The following is a 12,388-nucleotide window of genomic DNA, read 5'->3' as shown; positions in this document are numbered from 1 at the left end:
AGGATGTACTCTGCTTTAGATAGAAATAACATGGTTTTGTTGAGAGTACCGGAAGAGGCAGGACATGAAACCCACTTTCTTGCTGTGAATGATCAGATTAGCTTAATCATATACCAGACAGACTTTGCATTACAGAACTGGCAAATTACATGTGCAGCCTGACTGTGTTGTACATTTGCATTCTATTACTGTTATAACTCATATTTAAACAAAATTCATGCACGTACACACCAAAGTCTCCATGGTGTGTACGCTGAGTCCATGGAGTGTTAGTGACACCCATTCAACTGCTTGTGAATGTAAATGTCTAATCAGCCAATCACATGGCAGCAACTCAATGCACTTAGGCTTATAGTCCTGGTCAAGAGGACAGCTGAAATTCAAAACGAGCATCACACTGGGGAAGACAGTCGATTTAAATGTCTCTGAACATGGTGTTGTTGCTAGTGCTGATCAAAAGAGAATGGTCCAAATAAGAAGTCAGAGAAAAATGGTGAGACTGCTTTGATAGGAAGGCAACATTAACTTAAATATCAGTTCTTACATCCATGTTTTACAAAGCATGTTGAAACTTGAAACAGCCGTCTACAGCAGCAGATGTCAATACTTAGCTAATAACAGGAAACTGAACCTACAATTTGCACAGGTTCATCAAGATCGGACAACAGAAGACTGACAAAATGTCACCTGGTCTGATGAGTCTTGATTTTTGCTGACACATTTGAATGGTAGCGTCAGACTTTTGCATAAAGAACATGAAAGCATGGATCCATCCTGTACTCTGTCAATGGTGTCAGATGGGGTTCTCAGTTACTGGACCTCAATCCAATAAAGCACTTTTGGTGGTGGTGATAGAACAGTGATGGATGTGCAGGCAACGAATCTGTAGCATTTCTGTCATTTTGTCATGTTAACAACCAAAATCTTTCCAGCACCTTGTTGAATATATGCCACACATTAAAGCAGTTCTGAAGGTGAAGTAAAGTCCAACCCAGCAGTAGCAAGGTGTACCAAATGTAGTGACTGGTGAGTGTATATGGAAACATACAAGTGGAATTACATTCATCCTTTCATTGATACATGCAGAGAGAACTGGTTCAGTGCCTCGAGACTGGGCTCATTTACCGCTGTGCCAAGCAATGTGTGGTGGCCCTTACAATGTGCACGGTGGAGATGCCTGATATCATGATCAAGCTTCTTCCTGCTCTTATCGTCAAGCTCACTCACATCTCTGCTACTGTTGCCATGGCATCTCCTATGCTCGAGTTTCTCTCCAGTGAGTACTTTTCTCTTTTCCTGTATTCTTTTATATTGTTGAAGGCCAAAGTCTTCAGTTGTTTTTTTTGACTGTGTTTCACAGCCCTCGTGCGCCTTCCCCATCTGTATGCCAACTTTGTAGCTGAGCAGTATGTCAGCGTGTTTGCCATCTCACTACCTTACACTAACCCCTCAAAGTAAGTCCTAGCACATGTGACATTTTGTATTCCCTGATGCAGAGACTCACTCTGATCTGAGTATTTCTTCAAATCCCATCAGGTTCAACCAGTACATTGTGTCCCTGGCCCACCATGTGATTGCCATGTGGTTCATACGCTGCAGACTACCCTTCCGCAAGGACTTTGTTCAGTATATCACAAAGGTACACCACAGTGAATGACAAAAAAGAGCCTTCAAACCTGAAGCTGAATTTACTGTTACTCACCTGCTCATACACATGAACAATATAAGGAAAAGAAATAATGCAGTACTAAGAGAGAGTACAGATGCGTAGCTCCTACACTGAAATCAATGTCGCTGAAAAGGACCTTGTCCTTGCTCACACATTTATAAAAGAAAGTGTCTTCCTTTCAGAGACTTTTAACGATAGTTTAATTAAAAGGCAACAACTTTTACAAACTCTTATGCAATCTGAAACAAGGCTCTCTGGACTTCCTTCAGTTCTTGAGAATAACTTGTTGTCCAGTAATTATCAGATAACACGTTTATGTTTGATTGCTTTCTTGTCAGTAGTGGGCTTAGAATGTTTTCACCACCCTCATTTCCACTTGTTTTTTATGCTTGGCATAAAAACTCAGATGAGAAAATGTTAAAGTGACCCTGGTGTATTTTCTCCAGAAAGAGATGGAAAACAACAGAGATATAACCCTCACATTAGAACAGACCAGCTCTTTGTGTTTATGCTGAGCTAACAGCTTCAGACTGCAGCTTTATATTGTACAGAGAATTGAACTCTTGACAAAAAGGCAAATTAGCATATTGTAGCATATATTGAAACATTCTTTTAAATTGTCCTTGGATATTTCCACTGGATTTGTCAGTTCTACTTATTACTTCATGCTTTTTATTCATTGCATTCTGATAGTGTTGAATTGCATTGCACATAGTTGTTCCCTTCTCTTTTGCAAAAAGTTGAGGTCTCAGCTTCTTAATGCACTTTTGGGCATTCACTTGGATTTATTTGCTCTGGCAATGGTGGCTTAAGTAACTGCACAACACACTTTTAACCTCAAATGTCTCCAGAGAGATGTTTCATTGAACTTTTGTACTGTTCAGGAGAAACATGTCCAGTTAGGTGCATCTGGATGCTTGTGAAGTTTGAGAAACCTGTAGCAGAGGGGGCAGAACTGGTAATCATCTGTAAATCTGGGTCACCACTTTTGTTTTGCATATCTGGTTCCTTTCTTTGTGTTCCTTCAGGGTTTGCGTTCCAACGCCCTTCTGCCATTCGATGACAGTCATGAGCAGAGTCCGTTTCGTGCCCGAAGCACCAGCCTCAATGAGAGACCCAAGAGGTAAACTGTGTTTTCACTGTCAGTCTCCAGCAGTAATGTACAAACCAGCAGCACCGCACGCTGCCCACGTGGCTGCTGTTGTGGTAAAGGGTTGGGGGTAGCCAAGGTAACAGGGGACTCAGCATGATTCGTACTGATGGTTGCAGTGACACCTCTCAGGTTGCCATGGTGATCATTAGTTCATTTTATCTGTTTATGCTTTTTTTATGTTTTAAAATGTGTTCTTATACCACCACTTATTTTTATTTTGTATTTTTCCAAGAGTCACCTCATTTGTCATACAGAGGGTGGACAAAATGGCATAAACACCTGTATAATGTTATGCCTTTATTTAGTTTATATTTGTTGTGGATTATTATATATCATTGTTCGGGTGTTTGTGTACTGCTTTCACTACCTGTATCTCACAATAGTACATCCCTAGCAATAGCATGAGTAAGAGGTACAGGGTGTCCCTCCCCCTGTCACACTGTGCCGTCTGACTGCTGTTTGTGACCACAGAACATGTACACAAAGAGAAATACACGCCATCTTTCACACAGAGGGAGAAAGAAGCTTTTCTCAGCAAGGTGCCATTCTCATTCGTACAAAGTGTGAATGTTGTTTGGTTGTCCACACCTGGATTAGTTGAACAGTGTACATTTAATTAAATGTACACAAGTAACTTTTTAAAACACTCTAGACTGTAACACAGAGAGAAGGGTACTTAACAGGGGTCTTTTTGCATTAATTAATAATACTGCTTTAAATTGTGCCACCGCATATGCTATGCTGTAGTACCCACCAAGAAATGTAACTACAAAGACACAGATTGTTGTCATTCCACTTGTAAAGTGTTTTACCATGTAAAGATGGTAAACCATTAACAAAATGCATTAGGCTGTGATAGTTTTTACTTTGCTTACTATGCTAATGTAATAGCCAGTATTCTGTCAATGTAGGCATAAGTTATTTTTTCTTATTTCCAAAGCTGTCATAATCCCCAACTCAGTTGCTACTAAAATGTTCTCTTTCCCGAGTTTCCTTAAAAGTAACTTTTGTTCAGTAATTATCGCCAAGTCCAAACTAATCAGCTCAGTTTTGCTTGTGAGGGTAGAGCAATGCAGATCACACATGCACACAAGTACAAGTGCAACTGCTGTGTAGATTCTGCAAGGAGTCATCGCAGAACTGAAGCTCAAACTTGACTACTCTGTGTCTTAACTACACTTTTTCTGCAGCTCTCCTTTGTGAGAAAGTTAGAAGTGATAGGTCTATTATTTTGTTTGGTATGAGTGCTGTAGCTTGCTGTTTTCTCACACGCTGAACAAAGCAGGAGGAGAGAGTGTGGAGGCAGTAGCAGGAGGGCAAGACATTTACAGGCGAGACAATTCTGTCTATAGATGTTTTTCTAAATGCAATAAATAAATATGCTGTTAGAGAGCTATAAAAAGTTGGTAAGGCAGCATCATAGCGAGAGACTGAAGTGTGATTGCACACGCTGATTTATCTAAAAAAATAATTGAAATGTGCACTTCAAAAATCAAAATCCAGCTCAAATAGTGAATATCCAACTAGGTAAATATTCAGGCACACCAGTGGTTGTCTCTTTTTGAGTCAGCAACTAAAATTGCGTATTACAAAACTGTAGTTATTTAATCTTTTTCTGATTAATCAGGTGTTTGATTGTGGACGACGTCTTAAGAAAATAGAGACACCAATGTTGCCATACACAAACAAATACATGTTTTAAAAATAAGTATTTGGTGTAGAAATCCCAGTTAAACCAGAATTTACCCAGTGAATTTCAGAGACACTATAATATTCATCTTCCTCTTTTCCTAATGTGATCTCTACTTTTACTCTCACGTTTATTGTGGCATTTTTTTTTAATTAATTTTCCATCTTTTCTTAGATTTGTGTTAACAAATTGTCTTAGATTTTTATGAAGCCCTTCCAGTATTTTTAACTTGGTAATTAAAAAACAAAACAGCAAATCCTTGTTGCAGCTCTCCACAGTAATCCAAAAATGCTTCTGCTAACATTAATTCTTCCATAATAGTTACAGTTTTCCATATTCTGGTATCACAGTTCTTGTGCTGCTCATTGCTCATAATGAGGTTGGAGTTCCTCAGCTCAGTTTCCACCAGGATGATGGTCAGAATGTCAAGTTTAAATTTATTAATTTAATTCTTAAAATGTTCTTGGCAAACGTTCCACTGTGTCCAAACATTACCTTTGCATACATAAAAAATGCATACATTATTTGGTGATGATACTAAACTAGTATTTGGTCCAGTCCGAGGCTGCTGTGCTTCAACCCTCTGGTTTCATCCAGCTTTATGTTTCACTTGTGTTTTAACTTCTATCATAAAGCCTGTGCTGAGTTCATCCCTACGGTTATACTTCTGTACTAGTCCTTGGCTTCTCTACAAACCTGCTGTGTGAAGTAATGTTTATTTTGTTGCTCTCCTGAATACTTTCTGTGTATTTTCTTTTCTGAATAGCAGAAGCTGTTTCCCCCTCTGCTGTAGCTTCTCTGTTTTCTGTTTAGTTGGCGTGTATCCTTTTATTTTTTTTTAACCCTCTTTTTTTTCTTTCTCCACTCTCCTGTAATCTGATTCATAATGTTCACTGCTGTTAATTTTCACCGTGTTTTGTTTTTCCTTTATTTGACCCTTCCCCCTCTCCACTGCCCCCTGTGTTTGGTGTGGTTGTGGTTTTGGGGGTGGTTGTGTCATCCTGGATCCTTTCTACATTGCTCCTGATCCCTCCCTCCTCATGTGACGCTGCCCTTTGACCTTTGTGGCCCTCTCCTTTGTACCCTGCCCCTCTCCATGTGTGGCGTGCGCTCCTGATCCACCTGCTCATGTTGCTCTGGTTCTCTGGTGATGATTCCTGCTGTCTCCTGGTATACTTTTACACCACACTTCCTCCACACTCCCAAACCACCACCCTCACGATGACCCCGTCCTCTCACTGCCCCAACGCCACCGTTACTCCATCTTGGGCCCAATCCCCCTCGCCCTTTGCCATGGACACTCCTCACCACTCAGCTTGCGGGCAGCAAAAGTGGCAAAGGCAGCAGCAGCGGTAGCCAATAGCAGCAGCTCTCCAGTTAAAGAGCTGAGGGACCTTTCAGCCATGGACGCTTTCCGCTCCCGCAGCATCAGCGTCTCCGAACATGCGGTCCGCAGGTTAGACAAGAGCCTTCTGGGTAACAAAACAAAAACCAATAACAACCCAAACACTTACTGCTTTCTTCATGGGATTGATGGGGTCTAGGGTCATTGTCCGTCTTTGGGGGGGTGTTGCTGGGGAGATTTGTTGCCAGGGGCACCTGGAGTGGGTGGTGCATGCTGGAGGAAGGTTTATGTGTCGACCTTTTTGGTTTGTTTTGGGCTGTGTTTATATTTGTGCTGGTTTCAATGTTGTTGTTTTTTCTGATTTGCTTTTGCATGCAGTGTTTGTTGAAGATGTGGGAAAGCATCTTTTCACTTTATTGATGTTTTTCACTTTGCTCTAACACAGATTTTGCTTTTTTGTTTGTTTGTTTCTTACATTTTGCTTTGGTTCGATTTTATTTGTATGTGTCTTTTATGTGCTGGGTGCATTGCTGACTGATTTTGATTCGCCTAACAACAAATGAATGGCAGAAGGAACTGGTGCAAAGCAGTGGTGGGATCTTTATAAACTTCACTGTAAACAACTGCAACCCCCTACTTTGGCTCCCTCTGTTTGCTTTGGGAGCACATCTGCTTCTTCGACCAGTGACTCTGGCAACAGCAACACAACAGCTTTTGTTTGCTTGCTTGACATAATTTTAGTTTTGTTTTGTTCCACTGAAACATCCACTGTACTGCTATGACCATGGCAATCTCCTAGTGCGGGATTTCAGAACTAGCTGGGTTGAGATGAACTTTTAACAGTTTGATCAACACATCATTCACATCACGCACATCCACACAAACACTCTTCCTCACTAATCGTCATATGCTTATCTGTCCTTGGCTGACTTTCTTGGGCATCTGGAAGAAGTACAATGCAACATTGCAGTTGTTAGATGAGGCTGCTCACGCCAATTGATTGTCATAGGTCATACTAGTATTGCCACCAGATGGCAGCAGCAGCTCAGTACTTGTATATGCTTAAAAGTACTGTTTAATGTTCAACGACAAACACAAAATTAGTGGGACTAAACAACTGCAGTGTTGCTCTCTTTAACCTGCTTTAACTGTTGACTGGCTGATAATCTGCTTTTGCTCTCAGAGCTGATTTTTGTGTGAACTGGGTTTAAAATTCACCTCCATGTGGACACTTACTCCATCTAGCATAACGTGACCGCATTCAAAGCTTTCAGTCTTCAAGGCGACATTTTCATTGGAAAAACTGTATGGGATTAGATAAGGTTACATTTGTTTTTCTTTACTTTAAATTGGGTAATGTCAGTGAATTGAAGTACAATAGCATGTGATGGTATGACAAAGCAGCAAACCTCGTACTGCTTCAGTCGTGAGTCTGTCATGGTCATGTTTTTGGAGTATGTGTCCATTAAACACTGAAATGAAAAATAAGTCATTGTCAGTAGAAGAATAGTAGTTATAAAATGTGATTGAATAGTTGCTGATTCACATTCTGGGACTTGAGAGATTTCTTTGAGCCTCATACAAAAGAGCTACGCACCAGTATTAGTCTGTATGTGTGCCTATATTTTCATGCTCAATACATTTAAAGTGAAAACACTATTTCTACATAAATCTTTGAAATTCTGAAAATATAGTTGTATTCCTACCAGCCTAGACCTTCCCTAACCTTCATAGAGTATTTAAATTTGACCTATAGGTAAGAAGAATGGAGGCTTTAAACAAAAACAAAACAAAACAAAAAACTAAGGACCTCTTGCTCTCTTTTTTTAATCCATTGCATCACTACTTTCTTGTTTTAATATTTGATGTTTTCTTTCATTTTTGCATTTCTTTATAATTTGGCTTTGAAAAACAGTCCGCATGTCTTTAATACTCCCCGCTGTGAGGAGAAGTAACATCTGGCAAGTAACATGGGCTGGAGTGTTGCTGTAAATTGCTCATTTTGAGCATGTTTACTTCTAAGCAGCAAGCTTTCAAAACACGTCCATTATCTCCCTTGAGCTGATGTTCACATCTGTAAATTTGCTTCCAAACTGGTTCTTGTGTAGAGCACGGAGAAATGCTTCTTGTGAATACAAAAAGCTGCTGCACAGTAAATGCTAATTGAAAGATTTGACTTCAGTGGAAACATTAACATACCGTTAAACACATCGAGTCACACGTAGCTTCTACCTGCTGGTTTTTCTGCATCAAAATATTACAGATCCTTTTACCCTCGCAGAGAGAGCTTTTTTACATTTAGAAGGAGAATCAGTGTGGTATCAGGGCATGCAAAGCTATGTATTACTTGTCCCAGCATGTGTCTCTGCGTGTGCACTTAGAGAAAATGTAATCATCATATGGGGGTTGAGCATAAGAAGTTGGGTCCGTAAATATTTAGACAGTGAGTGTACACAATTTTGCCTCTTTACATTATCATATCAACTTGCAGTGAAGCCGTCAGGAGGTGATAGACGTCTAGACTTTCAGCTTTCTTTCAATCAACTGTTTTTTGCATACTCTATACTATAACTATGTAACTCTGCACATCAGACTTATTTCTGCTACTATTATCAACGGTTAAAACTGTATAAACACTAGTGACCCTGTTCCACTGGGATATTTACATGCTTGCACTGTCAAAAATTTCTTCACGGTGTTTGATAAATGATGTGAAATGCTTTGGATCAATAAATTCTGCCTCTGTCTTTAGTTTCATATGTCCACATAATCTTGTTAAAGAGTGGAGAGTGTGGAATAACTCAGTTTTATTTACCTAGCATAACAGTAGTTATCTCTGGGGTTTTTTATGTTGTAAGGCCCTACAATTAATTGAAACTTAAGGGTTGAAGTTAGGATTTGGTTAGGGCTATGGTAAGGCTTGACGCTCACGTTTTATTGTTAACCTTTGGGTAGAAGGCTGGGGAATGCATTAAAATCATTAAACTTTCCACATACTGAGTTCCCAGCAATAGATACCAAAGTTTTCTTCTGAGCCAATGGCTGTAGTTCCTAAACAGTGCAATATTTTGAGGTACTAGAGTAACATCTTGATTGCTTTCTTTTAGTACCGATGTGATGGTATACAGAGGCAAAAATGCAAAATTTGTAATCCTTTCCAAATATTTATGAACCCAACTGTAAACAAATGAATGCACGTTTCCATGTGTGCTTGTGATGAATGTGATCTAGGCACGGACATGAGCACGAGTGATTGTGTGATTCTTCTTGCAGTTTTCTCTGCACCAATAAATCAGAACCTGCATGTTTCTGTGCACTTTACACATTAAATATGCGAGGAGCTTGCACCTTCAACTCGCTCTTCTCCATCTTTTGCTGTTCTTTATTTGTCTCTTTGTTTCCACCTTTTAGGATGCACACCTCAACCACCACATGCAGTCTGGGCTCTGCCGATGAAAATGCAGTAACTCAGGCCGATGAGGGGCTGAAAACTGTCCACTTAGAGCTCACAGAGACTTGTCTTGACATGATGGCCCGATATGTATTTTCCAACTTCTCTGCACTTCCCAAGAGGTTGGAAGAATTTTTTTTTTTTTTTTTTTTTTTTTTTTTAAATGCTCATATTTTGTAAAAAGAGTTAGAAAAAGCAGCAAGAGTGATGATTTTGGCCTCTGTTCTCTTAGGTCTCCCATCGCAGAGTTCCTGTTAGCAGGAGGCCGCAGTATGACCTGGTTGGTGGGCAACAAGTTGGTCACCATAACAACCAGTGGAGGGGTCAGAACACAAGCGCTGCTGGGCCTGGACATGGCTGATCGCCTGGGAGGAGGAGGAGGGGAATTGACCAGGTGATGCATGCTTGCACACATACTAAAAGGAATTTGTCTGCTTTCAACTGCCAGACCTCACTCTATCTATCACCCCTTACTTAATCAAAGATGCTCCACTTTTACTTTCTTCCCTTTCTTTTTCTTTTTTTTTTTCTTTTTCCTTCCTGGTGAGCCGGTGGGCCAAAAGTTAATTATAAGAGCATTATGCTGCTCTAAACACAGATTTTCTTGGCTCTGTGTAATGTCAGCATAGAAGCCCCACATACCTGCTGCTGAGACAATTTGTTTCCGAAGGCAAGCTATTTAAAAGGAGAGTGACCACACACACACACACACACACACACACACACACACACACACACACACACACACACACACACACACAGAGGTTGAACTGAGTAGCTGCCTAGAGGCCCAGAAGAAGATGAATATAGGATTATTTTGAAATGGGAATCATACAAAGCTACTCTATTAGTCCAAGAAGTCTAAGAATGAAACGATGGAGCTGGAAATAAACACAATAGACCACCTACCACATGGCATTTACCCTGTAGTGCCACCATGGGGTTGACATTTATCCTTCTGAGTAAAATATTTTGACATTTAGTGGATGAATAGCCATGAAATATTGATCTAGACCACTCCCCTTCAGGACAAATTGCAATCATTTTAGCTTAATTCTTAAAGACAAAATGTCTAATAAAAAAATAAATAAAAATTAAAAAAATTGTGACCTGCAATTAAGAAAAATAGCAAAACTGTTGACATTAAAACTTGAACTTAAATATTTAACAATTACAAAATTAACAAATTCCAAAATGATAAACTAAGTTCATCAACAGTGTCACAGACGGAGATGGGCAGTAGTGCGTTAACGCGTTACTTGTAACGTGTTACTGTAATCTGATTACTTTTTCAAGTAACGAGTAATGTGAGGGATTACTATTGCAAAAACGGTAATTAGATTACTGTTACTTTCCCGTAAGTACGCTGCGTTACTGCGTTACTAAAATTGTGATATTTTTTTTTTTTTTTTGGATTTTTTAAATTTTTTGCGAGAATGTCTCATGACAGTGACGTAAGCGAGTGCGACGTTCGTGACAACAGCTGTGTGCAGATCAACAATGGATAATATATCAAGTGCGGGAGAGAGTATGAGCATGCAGCGTTTAAAGCGTGGAAGTACTGACCTTACTTTGAGTTTGATTCCATAAAAAGTGACAAAAACATTAGCGTCCATCGTGCGTGGAAAGAAAACTTCTTTTTACAGCGAAAAAAACCCCTAAACTTCCAAGCAAGCACCGAGTGCGCAACGACGTAATGGGAAATTCACAGAGAAACTCGCGGATAATAGAGAAAATAGAGCAACAGGACCGCTAGTCTTTGATTTTATTTATTTTCTGCTGTGTTGTACTTGCATCTATTTGTAAGACTGAGTGTAAACACAAAAAACTATTTTATTTTATGTGCTGGAATGTGCAGAAAATTGGTTTAAATGTTAAACAAATTTCTTCCAGTCAGAGAATGTTGCATATAATTAAGTTTTTGCTTGATGCATAAAGTTAAAAGATTAAAACTGATAAAACAAGTTTTAAAAAGAGACTTTTCCATTTGATTACATTTTGTATGATGGATTATGCAGAAAAAGTAGAATTGGGCTGAAAGATCTATCGCTTTATCTCCTATTCAGGTTGTAAATCGTGTTTTTAAAAGTAATTAATTACTTTTGAAAATAAGTAATCAGTAAAGTAACGGATTACTTTTTGGGGAAGTAATCAGTAATTAGTTACTGATTACTTTTTTCAAGTAACGTGACCAACACTGGTCACAGAGCAGCTAGCATGCCTGCAACCACTTTGGATTGTTAGCAATAATGTTGCTCTCCTGTTCCCGCAGGTCAGACCCATCACTACACACCCGAATGACCAAAGAGGCTCCAGCCAAATTGGAGTCACAGTCAAGCCAGCAGCACAACAGAGCTGCACGCATACGAGTTCGCTCCATGTCAGGTAGAAATAAAAAAAACAAATATGTAATTTTTTTTTTTTTTTTTTTTTTTTTTTTTTTTTTTTTTTTTGCTGCTTTTGTAGAAAAATTATACGTTGCTGTCTATATTTCAGTTCTAAAAGTTATTTCTATGTTACCATCCTGTTGCTTTCTTTGACTTACAGTCTTCAATGTAGGAGTCTTGGGAAGTAATAATGTTGTTGTGCTTTCTCTGATTGTCTGACTTTACAATAAAGAAATCTGGCTTTGACTTACAGGTGGTCATGCTCTACGTGCCGGTCCAGCTCAGAGTCTCAGTCCTCTGGTGTCTCCCTCTGAGGGTGAGTTGACTGCTCCACTCTCTCCCACCTCTGGTCCTGCTCTGGATAGTTTAGGTCCATCCTCTTCCACCTCTGCCACTCCATCTGCGCCTCCTACTCTGAAAGACAACCCCACCTTGGCTGAATTTGCCCCAATGCTCACACAAGGCTGGGCAGAGATCTTCATACGCAGACCGTCAGGTATGTCACCATTAAGAATGTCCCCTCTACAGTTATTGTAGAAACTTTCTGTGTTTCGTTATTATGCGAATATTGTCAGAAGGTGACTGTTGGGGAACAAAAAAAAAAAAAAAAAAGAATCATCCACATACCTTTCAGTGCGCTTTGGTAAATGATAGGCATTCATTTTAAAGATACTTTCTGCTGTTTGTGTTATG

The 12,388-nt window shown here is 39.6% G+C and overlaps 1 protein-coding gene across 7 annotated transcripts in view; it reads left to right on the top strand.

Moving 5' to 3' along the window:
• The window catches only part of tsc2 (TSC complex subunit 2), a 33,557-nt gene that overhangs the window by 12,773 nt on the left and 8,396 nt on the right, over nucleotides 1-12,388 (top strand). For 5 of the 7 annotated variants that reach the window (XM_040004759.1, XM_040004760.1, XM_040004761.1 and 2 more), the window contains exons 22-30: nucleotides 1,087-1,276; nucleotides 1,361-1,454; nucleotides 1,537-1,639; nucleotides 2,698-2,792; nucleotides 5,828-5,968; nucleotides 9,269-9,430; nucleotides 9,541-9,702; nucleotides 11,581-11,693; nucleotides 11,949-12,191. In XM_040004759.1, coding sequence (XP_039860693.1) covers nucleotides 1,087-1,276; nucleotides 1,361-1,454; nucleotides 1,537-1,639; nucleotides 2,698-2,792; nucleotides 5,828-5,968; nucleotides 9,269-9,430; nucleotides 9,541-9,702; nucleotides 11,581-11,693; nucleotides 11,949-12,191 — 1,303 coding nt within the window. The remainder of the gene's footprint in view (nucleotides 1-1,086; nucleotides 1,277-1,360; nucleotides 1,455-1,536; nucleotides 1,640-2,697; nucleotides 2,793-5,827; nucleotides 5,969-9,268; nucleotides 9,431-9,540; nucleotides 9,703-11,580; nucleotides 11,694-11,948; nucleotides 12,192-12,388) is intronic. The other 2 variants (XM_040004764.1, XM_040004763.1) reach the window with 1 other exon arrangement.

Source organism: Simochromis diagramma, unplaced genomic scaffold, assembly GCF_900408965.1.
Source record: "Simochromis diagramma unplaced genomic scaffold, fSimDia1.1 OVJJ01000487.1, whole genome shotgun sequence".
NCBI classification, from domain to species: Eukaryota; Metazoa; Chordata; class Actinopteri; order Cichliformes; family Cichlidae; genus Simochromis; species Simochromis diagramma.
The sequence above is the reverse complement of the archived record's forward strand: the minus strand, read 5'-3'. Positions and strand labels throughout refer to the sequence as shown.